The 26,650-nt window shown below is 44.4% G+C and overlaps 2 protein-coding genes across 2 annotated transcripts in view; one reads left to right on the top strand and one right to left on the bottom strand.

Moving 5' to 3' along the window:
* LOC119436345 (lysosomal alpha-mannosidase-like) overlaps positions 1–26,650 on the bottom strand; it is an 86,266-nt gene that overhangs the window by 44,256 nt on the left and 15,360 nt on the right. The window contains exons 5-11 of the mRNA XM_037703164.2: positions 24,903–25,006; positions 17,243–17,296; positions 15,638–15,754; positions 12,134–12,340; positions 10,348–10,402; positions 550–589; positions 403–472 (exon numbers count right to left, since the gene is read on the bottom strand). Coding sequence (XP_037559092.2) covers positions 403–472; positions 550–589; positions 10,348–10,402; positions 12,134–12,340; positions 15,638–15,754; positions 17,243–17,296; positions 24,903–25,006 — 647 coding nt within the window. The remainder of the gene's footprint in view (positions 1–402; positions 473–549; positions 590–10,347; positions 10,403–12,133; positions 12,341–15,637; positions 15,755–17,242; positions 17,297–24,902; positions 25,007–26,650) is intronic.
* Positions 1–26,650, top strand: part of LOC119436347 (uncharacterized) — a 60,773-nt gene that overhangs the window by 2,836 nt on the left and 31,287 nt on the right. The gene's annotated exons all lie outside the window — the stretch shown is intronic.

Raw genomic sequence — 26,650 nt, forward strand, 5'->3', positions numbered from 1 at the left:
AGTCGGGCGCAGGTTCCACCAGGCAAATGAAGGTCGACTGGCGCAAGGGAAGAGAAATAGCGGGGGCTAGGCGGGCCGGGAGGGAGGAGAGGCCGTGCGCTCAAAAAGACGATGACGCGCGAGCCAATGCTGATGATGATAGTTTTTTCTACACGCGGACACGATCCTCGGGGACCTAGCACTTAACAGCTTCGCTGTAAAAATGTGCGACCAACGTGGATTACAGCTGAACTGCAAAGAACAATAAAAAGCGGCAGTTTGCTTTCACCACGAAGTCATGCCGAAGCGTAGAAAAATTCACGCATCAGTCCCATGCCGATTTAATTATTACAGCGTGACATTTCGCACTAGTAATTCTGGAAGGGAACTCGATGCTCAATGCCGTTCTGTTAGCGATGTTACCTCGCACTGGAACATGCTGTCTCCAACGAGCTTCGAATAACCCTGGGCCGCCCTTTCGGAGCACGTTCCCCTGCGAGCAAAAACACTTTTGTTGCAGGCCAACTGCTCCAAACACCCGTGCTGCGCATCGATACTGCCACAACTCACGTTATTGCGTCGTGATGCTGCAATGTAGCAACTGCCCTCTCTGCGTCAGAGGTGATGAACATACGAAAAGTTAGGAGAGAACGGCACTCCGAGCACTCAATTGCTTCATGTGCAAGCACCATGCCGACAAGAAATAAATAAATAAATAAAAATAACTCAGTCAGTCAGTCAATAAATAAATAAATAAATAATAAACATTTATTTCGGCTTCGCAGGCAAAACAGCCGTACCTTGACAAGCTCCTGAGTCCTACGCAATTGAAGTGGTGTGATCAAAACAAGGACATGCAAACTGATAGGAACCAAAATTACTTACAGCCTTGCAATAAATATGTGTAACTAAAATCACTAAGCAGAAAGACAACTTGTCTTACCTAACTTTGAGGAGGAGGAGGAGGAGGAGGAGGAGGAGGAGGAGGAGGAGGAGGAGGAGGAGGAGGAGGAGGAGGAGGAGGAATGAACGTTTATTGTTAGAAACAGCGAGAAAGTGTTCTTTCTTCGCCCTAGGTGGGCTGCTCTCTCAGTCCAGAAAGCCGTTGGCTAATGCCGCAGCCCGGGCCCGGTCCACCAGACTTCGCTGATCCTCCAGGCTCTGTGCCTTTAATATTGCCTCCCACGTTTCTTCGGTGGCTTGTATCGGTTCTGAGGCATCGTCTTGACTGTCTTTCTCGAGGTGTGGGCACACCAACACCATGTGTTGGAGGGTGTCTGATACATCACAATATCGGCATAGGTATGAGAATTTAGTGGGGTGCATTCGGTGCATGATAATTCCATGGACATATGTATTCATTTGTAGTCTACGGAGGGCGGTGGCTTCTTCCTTGCTTAATTTTGGATGTGGTAAAGGATATTCTCTTCTTTCTATTCGGTAATGTTGCAGTATTACGGCGTATAGTTGATGGGAATGTCCTCCACCCTCGTCGATTTCAAGATTCCGTGCGGCAGGAAATCCCGGCTGGTATGCTCTCGGGAGACAACATGTGCTGCTTCATTTCCTGCCAGGTGTTCGTGGCCTGGCATCCATACGACGTAGGTTTCGGGTAGTTCTTGGCGTCTTAATAGCTCTTTTAGAATTTTCACAGCTGCGGCAGAGATTCGGCCTTTTTGTAAGTTTCTACATGCCGTCTGCGAGTCGCTCAAGATGATTGCTGTGTCCTTGCATGTGGCGATCCCGAGGATGATGGCCACTTCCTCCGCCGTTTCTGGATTTCTGGCCAGTATGGTGGCAGCTCATTCCCGTTGTTGTTGGTCACGGTAATTGCGTAGGCTCTTCTACCTATGGGTATTTTGCCGCATCTGTATATCTCGTGTTGGGGTTCCTTGAGTACTTCTTGCTTAATTAGCGCTAGAACTCTTGCTTGTCTTCTGTCTATGTGGTGTGTTGCAGTGCATGTTTCGAGGTATTGGAGCGACTGAGATAGAGTCACGGAGAAGTGGCGGCAATCGGGCTTCACGTCTGAGTCTGCTACAAAGTTTTCGCTGTATGCGATTTTGCGAAGTACTGCTCTTCCTGTTTGAGTCAGCTTAAGGCGTTCCAGCTGGCTGGCCCTGTGCGCTTCAGTCATTTCTTCATAGGTGTTATGAAGGCCAAGTTTGAGTAGTGTCGTGGTTGAGGTCGTATTGGGAAGTCCTAGTGCGCTCTTGATTGCCTTTCTGATGACGATGTTGAGTTTTCAATTTCAGCTTTCTTGAGGAGTACATACGGGGTGCCATGTGTGATCCGGCTTATAAGGAGTGCTTGGATAATTTGGACGGTTTCTTGCTCTTTAAGTCCTCTTCTTTGGGTGGTTATACGCCTAATGAGATGAGTTACGTGTGTTAGGGTCTTCTGAAGCTTCGGAAGTGTAGCTGCGCCAGAACCATCTTTATGTAGTGTGAGGCCAAGGACGCGGAGGGAGTCAACTTGAGGTATATCGATTCCATTGAGTGTGACGTTGGGATCTGGGTCGACGTAGGCTGGTGGTCTTCCCCGGGTGCCTTGAGCATAAGTAGCTCTGATTTTTTGGGGGCGCACTGGATACCGCATCTTGATAGATACTGTTCTATCAGATCGATTGCCTCTTGGAGGGTAGTTTGCTGTCGGCCGGTTGCCGACGCTTTTGTCCATAACGTTATATCGTTGGCGTATATTGCATGGCTTAAACCTTCGATGTCATCGAGTTCTTGCGGGACCTTAATCATAGCGAGGTTGAACAACAAAGGTGAAATGACAGACCCTTGTGGAGTGCCTTTGTTGGGCATTTCGAATTTGTCGCTTCGGATGTTTGCCGAGGCCCACCGTAGCGGTGCGATCCTTGAGAAAGTCCTGTACGTATTGGTAGGTCCGGATTCCGCAGTCTGTGTGTTGGAGATTCTGGAGGATTGCATCATGCTTCACATTATCGAAGGCTCCTTTTACATCTATTGCTAAAATAGAGAACTTTTTGTGGCGTTCTAGGTAGTTCAAGAGGTCTTCCTTGAGCTGTAAGAGTATATCTTGTGCTGAGCGGAGCTGTCGGAAGCCAAACATTGTGTCAGGCATGAGTCCTGAGTCTTCGAGTACCTAACTTTGAAAAAAAATAAAAAAGTACAGAAAAAAGTGCACTGTGGGGCAAATACGCAATATGAAACAAATGCTTCATTTCTGACGATGTCCAACAAATGCTTCAGTATAATGACCACAATATTCGAAAAATCATCAAAAAACATTTATGGCAACTCTCCTAATTCCTATTTGGCATTGTTATGGCCTTCAGTATATCACGCCTGGAGGTATACACCGACACCATGGCCTTTTCGCATGTCTTGTTGCAGCGCTTCTGGTGGAATTTCCTTAGAAGGGCACTGCAACACCTCCCTTTGCATTTTTCTGCGTATCAGTCCCTTTTGCTAACTTGTCCCCATGACATCACGATGTTCCTCATAGATTCACTGAATATGATAGCCACTGATTTAGTGATTAATTAAAACGAGCCGCTAACCAATTAAAAAAAGAATAAAGGACGATGCAGGTTTGCTCGTGACTGACCTATAATTGCGAGCGCCGCATTTGCTGCATCAGTCCTGAAAGAGCGTTTACAAATGTTGAAATGAGAGGGACAGAGGTTGATAAACCGCTGAGTCAATGCCAGGTTTTGCAAATCCCCATTATGGTGCCCCGCATTTAGAATATTTCTGAATACGCACCGTGCCACCCCCCACTCCCCCCCCCCCTTCCATCAAACTGTGATTCTTTCAGTGTTCATTTAAGGTTGTAAACTAAAGAACTTAGGCATTTCTAGACCCGGATGAATGGGTGGATGAATAGATGCTATAAGCGTCCCTTTTGAAACGGGGCGGTGGGTTACACCATCAAGCTCTTTTTCTTATTCTGCCGAATGTTTTACCATTCTTATTTTGTTTTACAGACTAAAAATTCCCAGCATCAAACTTTCTGAGTGATTATTGGGAGCTTTGTTCTTGTACGCCTCCGTTGTTTGTGGTCTCCCTACTTTCTTCCCACCAAAACTCCAACCGCCTTTTACTAATTTCTATTGCCGACATGTTCACTTTCCCCCTGCTATTCTTGTACCCAAGTGCTTCAAGGACGCCAGCGAAGCCTAAACCGACAGCCGGATAGATATCTTCATATTCTAACAGAACATGTTCCATCGTTTCCCTAGCTTTACCGCAGCAAGCACATGTTTCTTCTTTCTTGGAGTACCTCGCTTTATAACTACGCGTTCTAAGGCATCCTGATCTCATCTTAACAAAATCTTAGCTCTCAGTTTTGATCCTGATCTCGCTTAGAAAAGTAAAGTATTTCTTCGAAATAAATTTTACTCAGAGCTTCCCTAACTTGTCCTCACCCTAACAAACCTTGTCCAGCCCATATCACCCTGTAAGGCATTATTTGTAGCCTTCCCGTGAGCCAAATGCGAAGCGTCCCCCTGACCTTTGGTTGCAATCGAGTCCTGATGTACCCCCGACTTCAAGAAAACAACCGCATTTGCAAATGTAAGTCCTGGAACCACGACACATTCCCACATACCCCGGAGCACCTCGTACCTATTGTATTCCCATGGCGCTCTGTGCTTCATTATGGCCGTACTTCTCTTCCCATTTGCTATGATTGCTTTTTCCTGCGTTTCCATATATCTATTGTCTTCATTTATCCATACACCAAGGTATTTGTATTCCTTTATCCGAGGTATTTCCTGGCCCTGAGGCGCTATAACGTAACGCTATTCCCCCAAAGTGTTTTTATTCCAATCTCCTGACATCAAATTTACGTAACCACCGACGCAAGCATCGGGCGGTGACCCGCAGCGTTGTATGAACAACCCAATCAAACACTCTCCTCGTTTATAGGAGGTCACATTTGTTCACTTTCAAAGCAAATAATATTGCCTGCACTGAGAGGTGTTTGTTGTCTAATTGGCTGACAAGAGACGAGGAGCACGCTCTAGTGGAGAGGGTTTCGATGGGGCCGAGCCAGCACAGTGAAAATAGATAACCGCATGAAGAGGGTGGTTCCGGCTTCTCCGATTGGTCCGCTTCGCCTTACTTAGCTTGCGGTGGCTGGTCGAAAATCGCGGCGGCGTGCAACGGAAGGATAAGAATGCCGCTAAAACGAATCCTCAGCAAGGAAGAGTTGGCACAGCGATGTCGTATGCATGCCGAAAAAGCTCGATAACGTTTTACTGCCACGCGAAAAGGTTTATCACGCGCAAATAAATACATGCTCACCGGCAGGTGCGAGTAGCGAGGGCCTGAGCGATCGGCGGGCAGCCATCTTCTATTCCTTTCGGAACGGGGCAGTCTGTGGCTATTCATAAAATTTTTCAGTTTTGTTCAGGCATATTAATGCTTTTTTTCGCGTACACGTCACTTTGACGCGGTGAGTTTTGGCAGTTTTGTGAGACAATGTGACAGACAGGCAAAGTGGGTGCAGGCCGAAAACATTGGACCAATAGCAGAGGGCCAATGGTGAAAATGCGTCGAATCAGAAATAATTATTTTTCTTTTGTGCGGTTTAATCATGCATTTCTGAACAAGTAACTCAGCGCAATATAAAAGACAGACACAAGAAAGGGACAAACAAGGACCAGCGCTTGTCCTTGTTTGTCCCTTTCTTGTGTCTGTCTTTTATATTGCGCTGAGTTACTTGTTCAGTTATGCAGAACCAACTAGCCCAACAATTAACTATTCTAGAATCATGCATTATCAGTGTGTACACGTTATATCAGATGGGAAGCTATCGCGGTTTTCGTGACGTCGCGTAACAGATAGGCGAAGTTGGGAGTGGTCCGAAAATGTTTTGACCAATCGTGGTGGGCTGATTGCAGAATTGGAATAGAAAAGTGTGGAATAGCTGTACGTTATAGCGCCCCTGTATTGACGCTGTCTGTTCACTGTATTCATTGCATACCATAAGATCTGATTTCTTAACGCTAAATTTAAATCTTAAATTCTCCCCTTCTTGTCCACAGATATTAGCCCGACATTGCACATCACCTTGTCTGTGAGCTGCTGCTGTATTATCGTGCCCGCCTGTTTGTGTATGAGAGAATAAACCCGCTCCACTTTTTTTTTTTAGCTAATGGTACAGTGGTGAGCAAGCACTGTTAGGGTGACCACCTCATTAGTATTCAAGCTGGTATAACTTCAACATACCGTCTACTTCAGAGGGGAAAGGTGCCGAATACGACGCCTAATGATGATGCCGATAAAAGAAATAATAGTTTCTTTATTTTGTGCTAATACATAAACTGCTATAGGCACGTGAATACTAATGAGGTGTTCATCCTAACAGTGCTCACCACTGTACGTGAGCTGCGCGTTGTCCAAGTGCAAGCTGAACGAAAAGTCGGTGGAAAGTTCAGAGCCTTTCCGCCGAACGTTTCTATTCAAAAATACATTTTTACATGGTAACGTGTTTTGTTTTCCACAACCAAAGCACCGCAGTTCCACGCGCTTTCTGTTGAAGTAATCAGGGGTTCATATGGCACGCGGCCTTTCAAAAGTGCTTGCGTCGATTTGCTGACGTATTCAGCTCATGGTGAAAGATAGGTAATTAAAATCGTGATCCATAGGGTTTTTTTTTTCTCTGTCAGCCGATATATTCCTTTTACAGGTAAATGTACTTAGACATTTAGCAGCATCGTCGACCTTTCAGATAATTGGTGACTGCTCATCATCAAAAGGGAAAAAAAAAGTCAGAGCAACAGCATGGTACACACGACAAAAAATTAAATTGACAGACTTCAACGATGATGATAAATACGTCATTAAATATTATCAAAGGACCCTGACTGCAAAATATTTGTTTTGGAGCTTTATGCTTCAATGCACTGATCTGTTTTTGATAATCGCGGAATAAAATTGTAAAGGTTCCAATGTGACGAATAATAAATAATAGCATCGTTAATTACGATCAATTATAACGTCACATCAAAATGCGCGCCCAAAACCATAAGAAACGAGCGCCGCGCCCCGGCGCTCGCATCTGACCGGACACGTGATCTTGTAGGCTCATAAACCGGTGCCGTTGAAGCGTGCGCTTGTTGAATGGCCAGTTGCAGAATTCGTCTGCTAGTCGCATACCATGCTGTCGGCGTCAGAATCGTGGTCGTCGTCATCGTTAAGTGAGGCCGACGACTTAATTTGTGCAAGTCGGAATCACTGCCATAATGGATCTAGCGAACCATTTTATATTGGCCCCTGCATGCAGAGCGGGTCGGAAATGTAGTCTAGATGGTAGTGGCGCATACCCATTCTGGGGGATTGGCCAAGAACCGAGTAGTTCGATATAACAATAAGAGAATTATAAAATATTGTAAACAAATTTTGGGAATATGTAAGTATGTGATAATAGAAATATAGGTTATATCTTACGATTTTAATAGAATGAAGGAATAAGTTGAAACTAAGAAACAGCTAATCAAATCAATTTTGTAAAAATATAATGGAAGCTTAAGCTCTGATTTTTTAGTCGAAATCTTTCTGACCCTGCAATAAAATCCTGGATGGCATCACCAACCTTCCTGTCGCTGTGCCCAAGGGTCTAGGCCCTCAAAAAAAATAAAATTTTGAACATTAAAGTCAAATTTAAGAAGGCGGAATGGTGTTTCCAAGGTTCTTTTTCTCAATTCAGCATATTTTTGACAGTTAATGAGACAATGATCTATTGTTTCATGTTGCCCGAAAGAGGAACAGTTTGTTCAGGGAACCATACCAGCTCTGTGTATACCAGCGTATTTGACAGAGTTTACTATTGCAATAATGCGACAAGTGCTGAAGATCTGAGGAGTTTGTTTAAAAGAAGGGGCGTGAAATTCACGCAGCGTCATTTCTCTCCGAAATCTAGCCCCTATGATGAAAGCTGAATCCGGTAGGATTTGAATAACCGGGCCATTCAGGGACACTTTCGCCAACGAATCTGCCATCTCGTTTAGAAACAGGCCCTTATGCCCTGATGCCCAAACTAATCTAAGTGAGAGGGCACTAACGATCTGAAAACTCGCAAAACATGGGAATTATCAGAAGCAGTGAGGGAGAAACACGGAGATAAATAATCCGTCACGACCACTGTGGAACATGTTGATGTGTTTTGTTTACGGATGGCTTAACTACAGCTAAAAATTCTGCTAGAAAGATAGGTACGAAGTCTGGGAAGCGAAGAGAAAACGACCAACCGAGAACAGGAGAAAATATTCTAATCCCACACTTTTATTCATTTTGGGAAGCGTCAGTGGCCAAAACTGTCTTGATCGGCACGTGCAAAAAGTAATCATTTAAGATAGAACTTAGCATGCGGTAAGATCTATAGTGCCTTTGCATTTTTTGGGGAAATATCATCGAACTGGACTTTAACGGAATTGGTGCTGCAACAAACAGGACTCACCTCGCAAATTTGGATGTTTAACTGATCTAGGAGAGTTTGAATCAATATAATCTGACAGGACTGCAAGCAGCGATGAAGATGAAACGTGTACACAGGCTGCCGCGAAATGGAGCTGGCAAATTCGGCTGCTCTTCCTTGGTGTCCAAATATTCCAACCGTCGTTGCAAGCGAAGTTGACCAACTGTTGCCGGTGTCCCGCGTTGAGAAACAAATTATATGGCGGCGGCGGTGCCCCCTCTTTGATACGCTGAAGACAGCGGCATCTGGCACAGATATCCCGTCATGTAGATGAGTTCAGACTGCGGCTACACACGGTACGATTTCGCGTGCCGTCCTTCGTACGACGCGTGTCGATCCGATTTGCCGCATACGACGATTCGGTAAACACATGGGACGGGCGTGCCAGCGAGCGAGCGACACGCAGGCTCTGGCCAAATCCGGCGTCCCTGCATGTATTTACGCTCGGAAAACTTTGTATCGTCGTCAGAAAGTGCAAAACAAGCGTCTTTGCACGACGCCCCTTCGTTTTGCATGAACATTGTCAATAAAAGCATGTCACCGCAAACGACAAACATTTCACATCGGCGTGCCGTCCACTGAAGTATACGGTTCCGATGACAACGTTTTTCAGTGCTGCCCCGATGAATTCTGACACTGAACTCGTTTATAGTATGGCAGCAGATACGCTTCCGACTTCCTACATCGCTCCGAACTCTGGGCAAAACTGATGAAATTCTGTGCAAACTCCCCAAACTGTGCGCAACGATGATAAAACGACGACATATAGTGAAAACGACGCCGGTGTGACCGACCTTGTCAGTGCCAGGAGCCGCCAGTCTGCACGTGCAGCAATGTCGAACAATTTTTTTGTGTGTGTTCTACCGTGTCACTATGTACAAAAAGAAAGGTTCAGTATGGCTGTCTGACTGACATGGCTATTAATGCAAATAGAGGAAATGTGCCTGGTTACGGCCTGCAATAGGACGAGAGCCACGACAACTTGCCTTTGTGTTTGACAATGCACCAGGACAAAAAGAAGGGAAAAAAAGAAGAATGTGCGAACGAGCTATCAGGCATTATAAAAACAAAAGCTGATCTATTTATTGTTATCTAGCAGAAGAAAAACAAAAGCCCGGACCTTTTTCCGTCCCAATTGGGTCAAGTCGGGACACGGGACATTTAATCAAAAGTGGGGATTGTCCCGATAAATTCGGGATGGTTGGCAATCCTAGTTCTACCCCGCTTGCCCCCTTCACGGGAAGTGAAGTGTGTTGTAGACTTTCGCTACGCTTTACCTCATCTCAGCAGGAAAGCTCGCGCGTTAGTTTCCGTTCCGTTGCAAACATCATGTTCAGAGATCGTCATGTGAAGAGATCGCATGGTGCGTTATCAGAAATCGGCAGCTTTTGAGCCGTGTCGCCGCACCCAACACACACTTGTCATTGCCTTGAATTGGAGCAAACAGAAACTTCAAGGTTTACTTATTTATTTTTTATTTTATATTATTAGGCGGTGCCAGGATGAAGCTGCGTGACTGTTATTTTGTTGTTTGAGAGCCTCATCTGAATTGAGAGGCCTGCATGACCCCAGCAAAAGCTCACTGAAAGAAACCCAGCATGACCATTTATATTTTGGGCACGCGAACTTTGAAATAATGTCACCATTATTTTCTTTAATCGTTACTTCTGTTATGACCATCATTTTGAGCACAGTTGTGTTGTCTTAGAAGAAGAGTAGCTGGCGTCACCCATAGACGCACAAACCTCTCCTTGAGTACAGTTAATAATAAAAATATAAAAAAACAGGACGTTGCTTCATACTGTCACAATGATACAAAAATCTGCTCGTACCTAAAATATATGGGTCGGTTCACCCCATATTGTTCACGTCTGATAGATCGAGTTCAGGAATGTAGCATTGCGCATCACTTACTGAATTTGTGTATTGATGCTCGAAGTCCTGCTATAACAGCGACTTGCTTGCAAACCTGTTAAAATGAGAAGACGCGCACATTGAGGGACATAGGACGGTAGCACAATATTCGACGCACGCTATTTGTCAGCCGACGTAATTTTTTTTACAAAAAAAAATCCGTAGCCCTCGCGATATAATGGGCGCATGCATGGCTATTGCCGGGCCGGTGAGAAAGAATGACAACGAAAGGTGCTGTGTAGCGATACGAAGTGCGGTTGCTAAGAAAGCTATCGCGGAAAACAAACTTTATTATTTTTATTGGTGGTTCGGGGATTCAAATTAGTATCTAAACCTCATACATATTGTTTTATGGCCTACTCCTCTAATATGTTGTAACATGTTCTTGTCTGTCGTCAGCTCCACGAGATTGAGCTTTATGACAAACTCGATCATCGCCACCACGTTGCAAGCATCCGAAAACACGAGCTCGTGTAGCAAGACAGAGGGGAGGGAGCAGAATCATTTCCCGCTAATCGAAAAAAAAAATGAAAGGAAAGGTCCATGCCGTCAAGTAAGATAAGTAAGTAGTCCGTGTAAGTAGCGGCCATATGCAGAATACCAGACAAAACGATATAGCTGCAATATACAGGAGCTTGACCTTTTTATGGGTAAAATGAAGGCTAGCAGGTTTGGCCAGCTTGCCTGTGGCCTACGAACTGCAGCGAGCTGGCGTGCTCACCGATCGAAGCCGCGAACATTTTCTTTACAGCACAAAACAACATCGCTGCCTTCTTGTTAGGTTTCTCGCCGCAACGATAAAACGAGATCGCATAGAGTGAACTAAACGTGCTGTGTATAAATGAATGTAACCACGTATAGTACATGCGTCTCACTATAGTGAAAAAAGAATGAAGTAGATGCCTTAAAATGATTTCACTCAGTTGTTAGAATTACATTACTGCACCGCACGAACACTTCAAGAACGAAATCAAAGGGGCGCACACTTCATCACTCCAAGCCACGTACCACCTGCACACAATGGCCATCTCGGTAAGGCAGATCCTTGAATCATGGCCGGCTTATTCAGCCGAAGACCGACAAGAGCGCTTCTGCAGTTAATAAATCCAGCCGCTTCAGTGACTGGTTAGAGCGGGCCGTAAAAGACGGACGGACGGAAAGTATTGGGAACTTTGTTTTTGTACGCCTCCGTTGTTTTTGGTCTCCCTACTTTTGTGCCACCACACCTCCGATCGTCTTTACTAATCTCTACTGCGGACATGTTTACTTTGCCCCTGCTATCCCTGCACCCAAGTGCTTTAAGGAGGCCAGGGGAGCCTAAACCGACAGCCGGATAGATATCTTCATATTCTAACAGAACATGCTCCATCGTTTCCCTAGCTTTACCGCAGCAAGCACATGCTTATTCTTCCTCGGTGTACCTCGCTTTATAACTACGCGTTCTAAGGCATCCTGATCTCGCCTCAAGGTGTAAGGAGCTTCCCTTTGAGTTATCATAATTTGTCTCTTTCCTGATTTCGTTTTTACCCCTCAGGTAGTTATTCATAGCAAGTTTCTTTTTTATCTTGCGTGCGCGCGCAGCGCCCATATTTCCCACCTATTTGCTTCCTCTTTCTATCCCACCATTCACGTTGCCGAGTGCGAGGTAGCAAACGGGGCATCCTTGACCTCTTTGCACTTTCTCTTCATTATCGCTCTCTCTGCAAGAACACGAGGCTTGACCACCACCCTGCAGCAGCCTGCAGCATAATGCGCCAGAAAGCGCGGCTCGACAGGCGGGACAAACCTGCAGAATTCCGTTGGCCTGCCTGGCGTAGCGCTTGAGGGCAGGCCGGCTGGCGTAGAAGCCCGTCCAGTAGATTTGCGGCCGGTCAGCGTACGGAAGGAAGTCGCGCGTGTGCGCGGGCCACGACCGGTTGGCCGCGTGCAGTGCCCTCAGGTAGCACGAGGGACTCGAGTAGAACACCTGCAGCCTTACACCCGAACTTGCGGCCTGCGATTGATTGATTGATTGATTGATTGATTGATTGATTGATTGATTGATTGATTGATTGATTGATAACTGTGTCCCAAACCACCTTATTCGGCACCAGAAATGTGTCCACGTCAGAATGTACTAAATTTCTTGTTCGTGCTGATGAAACCTTCTACTAAAACGCATACTTTGCACTGAGACACAAAACCCTCGATGTCCCTCACTTTGATGTGAAACTTAACACTTGTCTAGTTTATTTCCTGACGATTATCCCGTGAGGTCACAAGCTAACATTATTTTATAGGATTTGCAGTACAGAACAAACATTTGAGCCTGCCTCACGTCACCAATATAAAACGCTGCTTAGAGACAACTTTAGCACAAGACGGCATTCTTGATAATGGGACACACTCCCAACAGTGCTGCAATGCGCTTCTTGGCGTTTGGCTCCTGCAGCGTTATCACTGCGCCTACTCGAGTCACCTCGACAAGTCAGACAGCAACCTCGACCAGCTACACCAGGCATTCTTTGCTTCCCACATCCAATACTACACACCTATCTAAGAAACCACGGTATTAGGTAATCTGCATGCTCTTCATAGATTTCAGAAAAGGTGATACGCCCATGTTGATATAAACACGTTCTAAATAATGGCTGTCTTAAAATACAAAATGATAAGCTTAATGAAAATATTTTAGTTCTGCTTATTTAACTCTTTTAGCATCTTAAGTAAAACAAAAAACGCACTTCTGCTGAATTCGGGTTATTCTGCGTCTACGCATTGGTTAGGTTATAGTGAATGACGTATCGAATACATTTTATTTTAAATAAATTTAAGAAGCAAAGCGTCGATGAACATTTTTGTCGCCATCAATTTCCTGAATGTTTTATTTTGAATAAAAACTTCTAGTGAAATTCCTGAGTCGTTCAAAGTTACGTCGCATCTTTATGTGTAATTGTGTAATTTCTCTAGTGTATGTTATTTCATATGCTCCCAGAGCACTTACAGCTTTTGTATTTTGGTGCGTTTTTGCTCCCTTCAAATAAAGCTGTCTGTGACAACTTTATTCACCTAGGAGTCTTCGAAAAACATCTTACAAATTTATCTATTTATTTATTTATTTATTCATTTGTTTGTTTGTTTGTTTGTTTGTTTGTTTGTTTGTTTGTTTGTTTGTTTGTTTGTTGTTTGTTTGTTTGTTTGTGTTTGTTTGTTTGTTTGTTTGTTTGTTTGTTTGTTTGTTTGTTTGTTTGTTGTTGTTTGTTTGTTTGTTTGTTTGTTTGTTTGTTTGTTTGTTTGTTTGTTTGTTGTTTGTTTGTTTGTTTGTTTGTTTGTTTGTTTGTGTGTTGTGTTTGTTTGTTTGTTTGTTTGTTTGTTTGTTTGTTTGTTTGTTTGTTTTGTTGTTTGTTGTTTGTTTGTTGTTTGTTTGTTTGTTTGTTTGTTTGTTTGTTTGTTTGTTTGTTTGTTTGTTTGTTTGTTTGTTTGTTTGTTTGTTTGTTTGTTTGTTTGTTTGTTGTTTGTTTGTTTGTTTGTTTGTTTGTTTGTTGTTTGTTTGTTTGTTTGTTTGTTTGTTTGTTGTTTGTTTGTTTGTTGTTTGTTTGTTTGTTTGTTTGTTTGTTTGTTTGTTTGTTTGTTTGTTTGTTTGTTTGTTTGTTTGTTTGTTTGTTTGTTTGGTTTGTTTGTTGTTTGTTTGTTTGTTTGTTTGTTTGTTGTGTTTGTTTGTTTGTTTGTTTGTTTGTTTGTTTGTTTGTTGTTTGTTTGTTTGTTTGTTTGTTTGTTTTGTTTGTTTGTTTGTTTGTTTGTTACATCGGGTGTTTACACTTACCTGTTTAGTACGTTTTCAACTGACGGGGGACTGCAGTCTAACTCCTATAGGGTTTTCCATGGTATAGCCGTTCGCCGTTCCACAATAGGCAATCTTTAGCGTAATCTTACGAAAGCACGGCAACGTAAGCTTCAGGATTCAAGCCAGCCGATCTGAACGAAGGAATCCTCGATTGCGACCAATTGCAACCAAGTGAATATTTTGCAATCCCAAAACACTGAGTGTCTTTCTGCGCTCCGAAAAATACGTTGCGAGTACCTGCACTCGACAAATCAGTTGCTTGCATTAAAGGGAAAGATTTCAGAGTAATATTAGAAGCCTAATAATCCTGGTGTTTCGAACAGGACCCGTAGTACGAGGCAAGGGCTGTTGTCGAGCCCTGCACGACTGGAAGTTGCCACGAAAAAAACGAAAGCTTCATGACGTCTCCCACTCACGCACATTTCCAACCCAGAATGCGACGATACTATTCGTTTGCTTAAGATGTACCTGCTGCTTTCAAGTAGCTTTGTATCCTCCTGGCGGGCCCAACCACATATCTCATTTCTTAGAAATCATCGTCGCTCCGTTGTGATGGAATAGCTTCGGTTGCGTCACTGATTACAAAATCACCACAGGCGTGTTTCCTGTAGCACTAAATGTACACTAATTGCATGTGCTCCGGCGAAAAAAAGTATTAAAAAAGGATCGCACTTTCGCCCGAAGTGTGAAGCAGTGACATTAATAGTCTGCTTATATGTGCGTCGTCATCTATTAGTGACCGAAAAGTACGCACAGTACTCGGTCAGGCGGGGCATAGAACAGGATGCACAAAACCCCTGCCACCAGAGTTATTCAACGGAAGCAGACGGAGGTGAAGCCGCACACTCATAGTATCTTCATCAGTCAGTAGCACTATTATTAGTATGTTTTCTTTAATATTAAACATTGCAACAGCATAATTCAAAGTGTCACGTTTCTTTGTTATGTTCATTTATTAATGTCCTTTTATTACCTCTTTCATAGCTCCCTTTTAATTTTACACAAATTCTTCTTTCTTTTTGCCCCTACAACCACCCGATTCATGGCCAATCCCTGGTAGTGGATTGTGCCACCATATCATTTAAGAACAAACTAAACCAAACTGACCGAGAACCTCATGTGGACAGCCTCAGCCAAGCCATGCCTCAGCCTTCATGAATACCGTCGCTTCCTTCTGCTAATCATCTGCCCTGTTTTATCTATATGATATATACACACTTAGCGACCAATGTAAGATGTTCCTGCTTCTTACGACGACACCGTACTGTTCACTTGGGCTGCAACATTCGGAACAAGTTCCGTGTTTGCCAGCCGCAAGCGCGACAAGTTGTTACCGTTTGTTTATTGAAGACCAAGCTTTTTTTTTTTTTTTTTTCACGCAGCTCTTCTTCCCACCACTTACGATGTTTACACTAAGGAACGAGGATAAACAGCAGGCCGGCGCGGTCACATAAACTGTCTGCTCACCTCTCTGTTGACGGCCGAAATAAGGCGGTCGATGTTGTCGAACCAGGCCTCCGCTTTAGTGTACGCCAGATCACCTCCCATGGTCACCATCACGTTGCGTGTCTCGTAATACTTGGCCTGCGCAGACAAAAGGGTGGCTCCGCGGGGTTTCCCACCTTTCGCTGCGTGCAGATCTCGGATATATATATATATATATATATATATATATATATATATAATTATATATATAGATCTTTAATGAAATGCAGAGAATTTTGCCGGAGTATATGTAGGCGCAGACATGCTACTCTGCATAGGTAAGGGGATCGGGAACAGGAAGGCCCTAGGGTAAAGAGGACGACAAAAGTAAGAAAAATAACAAAAAAGGACAAGAATATATATTTAGTCCTGGTATGTACAGGTCAGACGAAGGTGATAGTATTGTTGTAAATGGGCTAGAACTTGTCAATTAAGCCACTGTCCTGAAAGATTGAAAAAAATATAATTCAAAACTTGGCGGCGTTCCTTTGAATAAGAAGGCATACACATTCCATTTCATTTTATTTTCCTTCGTCAAGAAGGAGGGGACGGGACAAAAAGTCGCAGCAGCGACTTGACAGAGGTCCCGACTCCCTATTACATGGCAGTACAGCTGTCGCAGAGAACGAACATCGTTCATAGATAACAAATACTTTGGACACTGATCACAGGCAATATGCATACAAGAACATGGTTTTACATTGCATAAACAAATAGAAAACAAAAAAAGTCGAACCTAGTATGCTCCCTTGATCTAGTTATTCTTGAGAGGCAGACATCATTCCGCGAAAATAACATGCCCTTTCGTCTCTGTAACCTGCAGACATAAAAGCGTGATGTAGATATACATTCATCGCAAGTCTCATCGATATTGTGTTCATAGAAGTGGAACGAAGGCGCACCGTTATTGTGCGTGATTGTAGGAGCAAGCTGCTTATGTACGTGGCTTCGTTTGTAAACACCCATCTTCTTTTTTGTTATTCGCGCTTTTATCAAATGAAACTTGCGCGTATACCGTGGAAGTTATCAAAAACGGGCGCCGAAGCGTGAGCTACGCAAGTCGAGAAAGAGATGGTGCTTTGTTTTGGGGGCACGAGTTGGACTTGATCCTTACCACACCGCCCTTTTAATCATCGCGCATAACGAGAAGGGATGGCGGAACAACTGAACATAAACAAGCAGTCAGGACGGGCAGTTGTTTTTTTTTTTTTTTTTTTTCTTGTTGTGTGTACGTGTGGCGTTGCAAAAAAAAAAAAAAAGAAAGAAAGAAAACAATACAGACAAAGAACAATAACTTCGGGAACACGCATAAATCATATAGATCGCGCGCAATGCTGCCTGCGTTGTTTGGGAAAAAGATTTTCACAAGCATTTCCTGATTCATTCGAAGTAATGAAACTGCCTCGTTCAGACGATATTTTAGAGCCCTCGGTTTTTCGAGATTTCCAGATTTTCTGTGTTAAAGCGGAGCGCTAAGTATTTTCTACAACAAAACACTGCTTCAAAGCAGTTTGTCTTTAGTGAGAAAAGGTGGCAGGAGAGGGTGGAACGGCTTTGAGCTGAGCGGGACACTTTTGCAAAACTCACGTATTCTCTGACGGCGTCCATGAACTGTCGAGCCCGCGTCCTTGCGTTGTAGGCCTGAAAAACAAAAAAAGACCGAGGGTGACTCTGCCACAATATATAGGTGAGGCCGCATGCACTAATGCGAACGCATAGAAAACTGATCACAGATATTTGCACTATGCATTCTTTAAAAATCAAAGAAAATGCTCTTTATAAAATTGAAGTTACATGGTATTGTGGTTCAGAGTGCAGCATGCACCAAGAAGGTGGCGCAAACATCACCTCAACGTTTGAAAAATTTTATAAATAACACCCGCACCCCCACATTTTTGTCACGCAGAGGTGTCAGGTAAGATTTTATTATTATTATATTATTTTCTCTCTGTGCACCAGCACTCAGACTTCAGTGTTATTCCTGGGCTCGTTACATGATTGATTGATTGATTGATTGATTGGTTGATTGATTTTAGCGTTTTGGAACTGTACAGGGTATTATGAGTGACGCCGTAGCGGAGCGCTCCAGATTAATTTTTACCAGCGGGTTTTCCTGAAAGTAATATAAATCTAAGTACACGAATTGTTTTGCATCTCAACCCCATCAGAATCCTGCGGCCGCAGTCGGGGATCGAACCCGCGACCTTGTTCTCCGCATGAGGACGCCGTCACTGAGCAACCGCGTGCGGTGTATGGGAGAATGTGGACTACGCCTTTTAGTGTTCGATTGGAACTGTATATGTCACTTAAATGTGTTAATAGAAGTAAAACAAGATTTGGGGCACTGACGCTGTTATGTCAGTGCGATTGCCACCATATCACTTAAACCAAATTGTTTTGAAATTTTATTTAACTTCCCGCATTCGTCATGCCGCTGTTCATTTCTAACGTCCTCTTATCTAGTTATTATCTGGCATTGAGAACATAACTCGATACTATACGCCTAAACTTTATGTTCAAAGCAGAGAGATACCTATTTTGCAATAAAAAAATGTTAGGTAGCGTATTTAATCCTTCTTTTGGGCTATTTCATGCCAAACGTAACAGACAGACCTCAGTCATCTCTGACGTCACCGAAAAAAAAGAAGTACAGGCGTGTTATCGCAATTTTTACGAATTCTCAACATATCTTGCATGCCCAAAAATTCACCGCATGAGCACCTAAAATAAAAGACATTTTAATTATTCATACAAATTTTTTCCTGCTTCAAGACGGAGTCAGTTTTGACAATCCTTGCCTGTGTTTGCTTTATTTTTCATTTGCTTTTATATAGTCTGATGAAAAGCTACCGCGTGGGACACATTTTATCTTAACTGCTTGCTGGCCTTCATACTTTATAAATGGGATCAATATGAAACAGTTATAACCAGTATGTTTCCAGCTACACCCTTTCACTAATGAGGAAAATAGTAAAATCAACAAAAACACAACGCCACTTCTACTTTGATGTATAGCGCGGGCAGAACGACAGGGACACAGAAAGGCACATTATAAAAACAGCTGTGTGTTTCTGTGTCCCTGTCGTTCTGCCTGTGCTATACAACAACGTAGAGAGAGAGAGAGAGAGAGAGAGAAATCACTTTATTTTGCGATAAAAAAATGCATCGATGCCCTCAGTCCAGGGCGTCGCTTGCGGAGTGCTTCAGCGCTAGGCCGATGAAGTCCGCAAAGAAACGTTCGTCGTGAAGGGTGGTTGCGGCGGTCAGCCACTCGGAGGAAGGGGTAGGTGGGAGGTATGAAGGAGGTCTTCAGTAAGTGTGCCTTAGAGGAGGTGCTTCCGGGCTGGAGTGAGCAGGGTGTTCGTCTGATCTTGTCGGATGAGTGTGCCATGTGTCCTTGTAATGTCTTGGCGTAGCTTTGGGTATATCCTGCGCTCGTCCCTAAATGGGTGCAATTGTGGTGGAGGCGTTGGTCAGACGAATAGATGCCATACCAACAAGCCCATGCAGCTACTCCTCATTGCAAAGCATAGTGTTTATGTTTAACTTCGAACAATTAAAAAAAAAAGACGTCCACAAAGGTTATTCGAATCTGCCACTATACATTAATTATTTGCCCAGGCGGACATCATTTGCTAGAAAAATTAAAAAAGCAATCCATTCACGAATTAAACTAATTACATTGATTAACTTCCTAGTTACAAATCTTAAGGCACATGTTTAGATTGCGAAGTTGAAGGGAATCGCCATAAAAGTTAAGTTCCGTGCTTACATATTTGAAAAAGTCCATGTAAACCGAGATAATTGGCCTTAAATTATTTGTTGAATTACGCACGCGGCACTGCGAAGCGCAGCTTGCGGTGCAACCCTCCATGGGACGTAGCAGGGCGGCGTAAAACGAAGCTGCCGTCGCACTTCACTATTCCCGGGATCTTATTCCGATTGGCGCTGTGCGCAACTCAGCAGCGCTTCGCAGTGTTACGTGCGTAATCAGGTAAATTCAACTAATAACTTCAGGGCAATTATTTTGGTTAACAAGGCCGTTTTAACATGTTCAAACACGAAACTACACTTTTAAGACAATTTCCTTCACTATTACGATATAAACATGTCTTGTAAAGTTTGTAACTAGGAAGTAATTATTGTAATTCGTTTAAGTATTGAATTGATTGATTTGGTTTTCCTTGTAAATGAAGCCCACCTAGGCACATATCAATGTATAGTGTCGTGATTCGAGCTACCTTTGTGGTATTTTTTAGGTGTTCGAAGTAAACAAAATACTATACTATGCGGATAAAATTATTTCGACACGTAACAAAACTGAAATGTACAAGAAAAAAATTCGCAATTCAAAGGCGAAGCATCAGTTGCGATAGCAAATTAGTAGAGAGTTATACGGAGTAAGGTCAGTAGTTATAACGGCTGTGTAAATTTGGACTCATTCGCTTACTAACTGAATTAACAAGCATGGTGTCAGCGTGCACAAGCAAGCATGAATAGATCACACTCGATGAGCGCACACAACCGCTGTCAAAACGCTCGCGTGAGCAAGCGCGCCAGCAGCAGCGAGCGAAGGTTCGTGCGGTCTATCGCTTCAACAGAGAGTGAGTGGCGAAATCACAGCTCATACAAAGGTAGGAGCCGTGTTGCAGATCGCTTTCAAGGTACGGTGCGCGCGACCGCCTGCCGCTGCTCAAAGTACAAGTACGCAGTTAATTGCTCGCAGAGCAAAAGCCGCACTCCCTCTCTCCCGCGCTGCCTTTCCGCTTTCCTCATTTCGCCTGCGAGATTCCAGTTCCCCTTGCGCCCGCTCGCAAGATACACATTTGGCGCCGCAGCACAATGTCGCCCCCCCCCCCCTCCCTCCCTTCCATTCCCCCCATGGCCTTTCGCTCAACGTAAGACGTCGCGTTTGCTCTCCGTCGCGTGCGTTAGCTCCCCGTAAAAGCGCGCGTCCCTCGCGTGCTTTCACGCGCGCATGCAGCATACAGCGCGCGGCGACGATCTTATCGCCCCTGGACTTCCTACGGAACCTTACGGCGACGGCGACGACGACGCCGATGGCAGAAATCCGCTTTGAGTGTCCATATAATTGCTATCGCAATAAAACTATATTGTCGTATGAACGAAAATTGTGACTTGCATTCCGCCATAAATTGCGTACCCCTTTGGGAAGTGTTATAATTTCGGTTGTGACTTATTTTACGTTTGCTGAATAATTTCAGCGGTTCCGCCGACCAGTTCAAATTGTCTAAGCCTACTTCGAAGGAAGTGTGTGTGTATTTAACTCGGTCTCAATACCGATTTTGAATGTACAGTCGTTGCTGTGAGTCTCGGAGATACGACGACGACTGTGGCTAGCATATATTATTCACCGGCACAATCTTCAGACACCACCTTATTGGAGTGCTTAGTCTCTAGGCGTGGCCCATCACTTGTGCTGCGCGGAGGCTTCAATGCTCACCATCCTCGCTGGTGTTCTCGTCCACAAGACCAGCGTGGGGTGGAGATCAACGAGCTTATTGTTAGACATGATCTACAAACACTCAATGACGGCTCATCTACATTTGTCGGCAGAGGGAAGGAACAATCCACCATCGACCTTGCGATATCAACAAGAGATGTGCGACTAGCCTGGTCATGTGAATCTGACCTACGGGGCTCAGATCACCTACCAATTTGGTTGATTCCAGAACATACCCCTAGCCGCCAGACTGCCGCCTACACAGTGACAAACTGGAACAAGTTCCGTCAGCTGATTTCAGAGGCCCCATCAGATGACAAGTTGTTCAAATTGGTGAGCGAGTGCCTTCAACAAGCTTCCGTAAGACGACGGTGGGCATAGATAAACCGAACCCTGATCTTAAGCCCTTGGGGCTACGCGCCTGTCGACGCCGCGCTTACAGGAGAGCGCAGCGCTCTAAAAGAAGCTCCGATTGGACGGTATATAACCGCCTAGACGCAGTCATACGGCGGCACACAAAACAACTTCGTCGAAAGAACTGGGCAGCACTGTGTTGTTCGCGGCATACGGCAAATGGTTTTGGAAGTGTTTGGCACATACTGAAGGCTCTCCGGACTCCTGAGATCTGCAAGAATCCAACTGCTGCTTTGTGCATAACGACTGGGCGGACTCCGAAAATTCTTGCGGAAGCATTTGCCGACCTTTTCGTACCTCTTATGTCAAGCGACAACGCAAACAATCACGTTAATCCTCGGACACGTCAGCACACCATAACTTTCTGCTATGGTCCATTCTGCCAGGTGGATGAAGCAGACTTTCCTCTCGAGGAGCTGCGCCACGCGCTCAGCCTATCTAAACGTCGCACTGCCCCTGTTGAAGACGGTGTTATGCACCAGGCGTTACGAAACATCGATGAGGCCTTTCATCACAATGTCTTGGACGCATATAATGAAGTGTGGCGAACGTCGCTGATCCCCAATGATTGGAAATCATCTGTGGTGATACCAGTCTTAAAGCCCGGCCGCCCTGCAAAACACCTAAAGTCTTACCAGCCAATATCGCTAACTTCTAATTTTATGAAGCTGATGGAACGAATGGTACTGTTTCGTCTAGATGGCAGGCTACAAGAGCTGAATTTCTTTCCTGATGTCTTCTTCTTCTTCTTCTTCTTCTTCTTTCAGGGGTTTTACGTGCCAAACCCAGTTCTGATTATGAGGCACGCCGCAGTGGAGGGCTCCGGATTAAGTTTGACCACCTGGGTTCGATAGCATAGTAGACCTCGTATCATCTCTAGAGTCTGCTTGAGAAAGCAAGCATTCTGCATATATGTTTTTCCTGGACATACAACAAGCTTTTGATTCCGTTCCCCATAAGGCGATTATTATTGCCCTTATGAATGCGGGAATTTCGGATCGACTGCTTCATTTCGTGCATAACTTTCTATCTGCGCGCACCATGAAAGTGCGTGTTGGAGGAGCAACAAGTTAATCTCGCCCTGTCAAGTGCATTGTACCGCAAGGCAGCGTCTTGTCGCCGCTTCTCTTCAACAGCGTACTTGCTGGACTTCCAAGCCGATTGCTTCAGGAACGTGACTTTTCAATATGCATAGCAATCTATGCTAATGACATTGCACTGTGAATCAGCGGTCCTTCGCACCACGGTCCACGTCTTCGTGGAATCTTGCAGAGAGCTCTGAATGCGACTTCAGAGTACTTGGAGGAAGTTGGTGTGCAGATTTCACCAGCTAAGTCGACCGCAATTGCGTATCATTCATGGTAACGCGCTGGTCGAAGCATGAGCCGGCTGTACCTCGGAGAGACACCAGTACAATGGGTGCAACACCACCGCTATCTGGGCGTAATTATTGATGATCGCATCTCTTGGCGCCCTGCCATTACCTCTGTGCTGTGCAAATCCCGGTCGCTGCTCAAGTATATGTGGCCGCCTTGACTGCTATAGGGGCGGTGGCTGCGACCAGAGGACAGCACTTCAGGTATATCAATCATCTGTCCTCTCTGGCGTGATGTATGCTTTGCCAGTCTTGAACGTGCCGCCGAATGTAATGTCTCAATTGGAACGGGACCATCGTGTTGCCCTCCGAGTCTTAATTGGCTTACCTCCGTGAGGCGCAATCTGTTCCACTACTCACAGAAGCGCACCAATTGCCCCTGAGCTTGCAAGCAGACCAGAGAGCGCTACACCATATCGAGCGTTTGCACCGAGCATCAGACGGTCAAGCGCCCGTTCTCTCGCATGGGGAAAATGACGGCATTGTTTGTGAACATTACTCGCAGTTCAGAAGACACGATTTCATTCACAACTCCGAAAAAGCACAATAAATGTTCCTTCCCCATTTATCTGTCAATTCCCGAAATACACAAAAAGTCTAGCCAGCCTGTTTTGGCACTATTCCAATTGGCCCAGTCCCACCTATTTGAAAAATTTGGAGATTATATTAAAGTATTCACGGACGCATCTGTACGTAGCGACGCCCAAGGTGCTTCTGCAGTTTTGTTCTGCCCTTCGACTCACATTAGACGGGTGTTTAGAATACTTCATCCAACCTCATCAACAACTGCAGAACTGGCCGCGATTGATCTTGCTCTGAAGTACGTACACGAAGAATTAAACGCATTGGAAGTCGTCATTCTTGCAGACTCCTGTGCTGCCCTCAGCAGACTGAGACAAGATGCCGATAGCCCAATTTTATGCAGTATCCAAGAATCTGCTGGCAAAATTACTTCGCATGAAGTGTCCCTCATTGCCCACTGTGGATACCCTCGCACGTGGGCATCGCTGGAAATGAAGAGGCTGATCGCCTCGCTTCAATTTGTGCCCACCAAGAATGTGACTGCCCTGACATTTCCTGTACGTTTGAAAACGCTCGGCTTCTGGTACGCCGACACCTCCTAAAGCAGCACCCAGACCGGCGTGTTGCAGAAGGATCGTTCCCTCCCCGTGTTCGTGGTCGAGGCTTGCCCCGTCGTGCTAGAGCACTCTTATACAAGTTAAGGGTTGGATCTGTTTTGGTGCGCGAACGCCTACACCGACAAGGACGTGTGGACAGCTCGTTGTGTACGTTTTGTGGCTCCTGTGAGACACTTGAACATCTCGTTTTAGAGTTAGCAATGCGCAGCTTGTTAGCAATGCATTACTAACATCTCGTTAGCAATGCGCAGCGCGCATTGCTAATTAAGCAATATAGACTTATTGGACTGCAATTTGCGACCCTTGACGATTGCTTGTTACCAAGGCGGTGCGCTGCTCGACGTGACCAGGCCCATCGAGCCCTGCTAACATTTCTGAAGGATACTGCCTTGGCCTTCCGTTTACAGACATTATTTGTGTTTTTGTTTTGTTCTGTCTCCGTCATTTCTTTTTTTCCTCTTTTCTTTCCTCCTATTTTCATTCCCTCTATTCCCTCCTCCCGAAAGAGTAGGCAGGCGTTGTGCCCCTCTCGGTGGCAGTTGTCAGCTTGCTCCCTCCCCATTTCCTTCGTGCCCTTGTGTGTATATGTGTACAAACCAATAATAATAATAATATAATAATAATAATAATAATAATAATAATAATAATAATAATAATAATAATAATAATAATAATAATAATAATAATAATAATAATAATAATAATAATAATAATAATAATAACGTAAAGACAAACTCGTTTCAACTAGAATTTCGCACGTCTCCCGCTCGTTTATTCCCGCATGCATGCGACTTAGGCATGTGGACCGAGTGGCACGGACATTATGAGAGACGAGATGTTAGGTTCTTCACCTACCAGTACGTCCGGGTCGGTGTTGCAGCTGTACTTGTCGAAGCAGAAGCCCCTGGGTGGCATGTAGACATTGGGTAGGATGGAGGCGAACAGGTCGGCGCTGCTTCCTGCGTAGCGCGCTTAGTTTTAATTGCATGTGTCACCTATAGTCCGTACAGTGTTCAGCACACAAGAATACCACTAACGTAGCAACACCTCGTTATAATTGTTCATGACGACAGAACCCGCTAAAAATGGGTGGGGGTGAAAATCAAGCGTGTCGTCGGGCATGTCCAGCTAACTGTCTATACGCTGACAACACTGCAAAGCTATAGCTTTGCAGTGTAGCCGGTGTATACAGCGGCTTCACAAACGCTGATTTTCGTGCCCCTTTCCCAGATTTTGCACGGTATGTGATATGCAGTAAGTAAAGTGCATTTTATGCTTTCTATAAAGATAAAGGAAGAATCACAGCGCCTGCGTGACAGCGCATGATCATATAGCCAGTAGTTCGCAAGCAGTTCGCGCGCTTTCTGGGAAAATACCGCTAAACGTTATCCGTCGTGAAGTGGCCTTCATTTAGTCGCGACATCGAAAGGAAACACAAAATGTGTTGGTCTGATACAGCTCTTTCGTTGTTCTGTCTGTATTAGTTCTGCGAAAAGAAGAGAGAGAAAGATCACTTTTCAGCAGAGGAAGTGAAAATCAAATTTCTCTTTCTGCGCTTTACCAAACCCCGCGGTGCCAATACCGTCAGCGTCACGCCATTAATATCGCTTTAATCTAGGGTGTTTTGGTCTTTATTTAGCTGTTACAGCTTCATTGTCAGATGAACTTAGGCAGCTGCAGTCGCATCGCTCACTAAGTCATAAGCCAGGCCGAGCCAGTGCTCGCACTTCCTATCGGTGCATCGTACTGGCTGAACAGCCTCTCAAGAAACCACATATGCACTAGCCCCCATATTTATTTATTTATTTATTTATTTATTTATTTATTTATTTATTTATTTATTTATTTATTTATTTATTTATTTATTTATTTATTTATTTATTTATTTATTTATTTATTTATTTATTTATTTATTTATTTATTTATTTTAAAAGCCCCGGTCTAAGTGGTGGTGCAAGCTAAAGTTGGCGTCAACCATCCACCAAATTTGCACTCTTAAGGACTCGCTAGTACTCTAGCAGGCGCGCACTGTTGGTCGTTGTTATTGAGCCGAGTAGGGTCACTGGCTGTTTCAGCGTAAAAAATATCATGATAATTCTATTTCGCATCGACTGACCCCAGCTTTACGTGCGCTACTGGCATCTGTGGCACACCAAAGGTGCGTTCTCCTCCCCCTACTGCTTCCACTATGTTTACAAGGAGGTCAGCCTGCAGCTAGAGATACCCCTCTTCCTCCCCCCGCGCCATCCTTGCTTCTTATACATGAACGCTATCTTCGTCTGTCCGTGACAACCTATGCGCTTCTGATCCCAACCAATGTTCAACCTGTAGAGAATGCAAGTTCTGCAAAAATTCACGCTAGCGTTCTAGTTAAGATCATCCTGAACTGCTAGAGGAAGGCAGTTCAGGACGGAAGGCCGGAAAATATTAACTGCAAAGCGAATGCATTTCGCAGTACATTTTAAAGATGCACATCTAGAAAGTCTTGTTATTTTTAAGGTATAGACATTACTTCACTACTGCTTCGATTGTCTTCACTTTCGATATTGCAAAATTTGCCCTAAAATGAAGACTTAGATAATTGTTTAGTGAATGTTTTTAAT

The sequence above is a fragment of the Dermacentor silvarum genome, chromosome 1 (assembly GCF_013339745.2).
Source record: "Dermacentor silvarum isolate Dsil-2018 chromosome 1, BIME_Dsil_1.4, whole genome shotgun sequence".
Lineage (NCBI taxonomy): Eukaryota > Metazoa > Arthropoda > Arachnida > Ixodida > Ixodidae > Dermacentor > Dermacentor silvarum.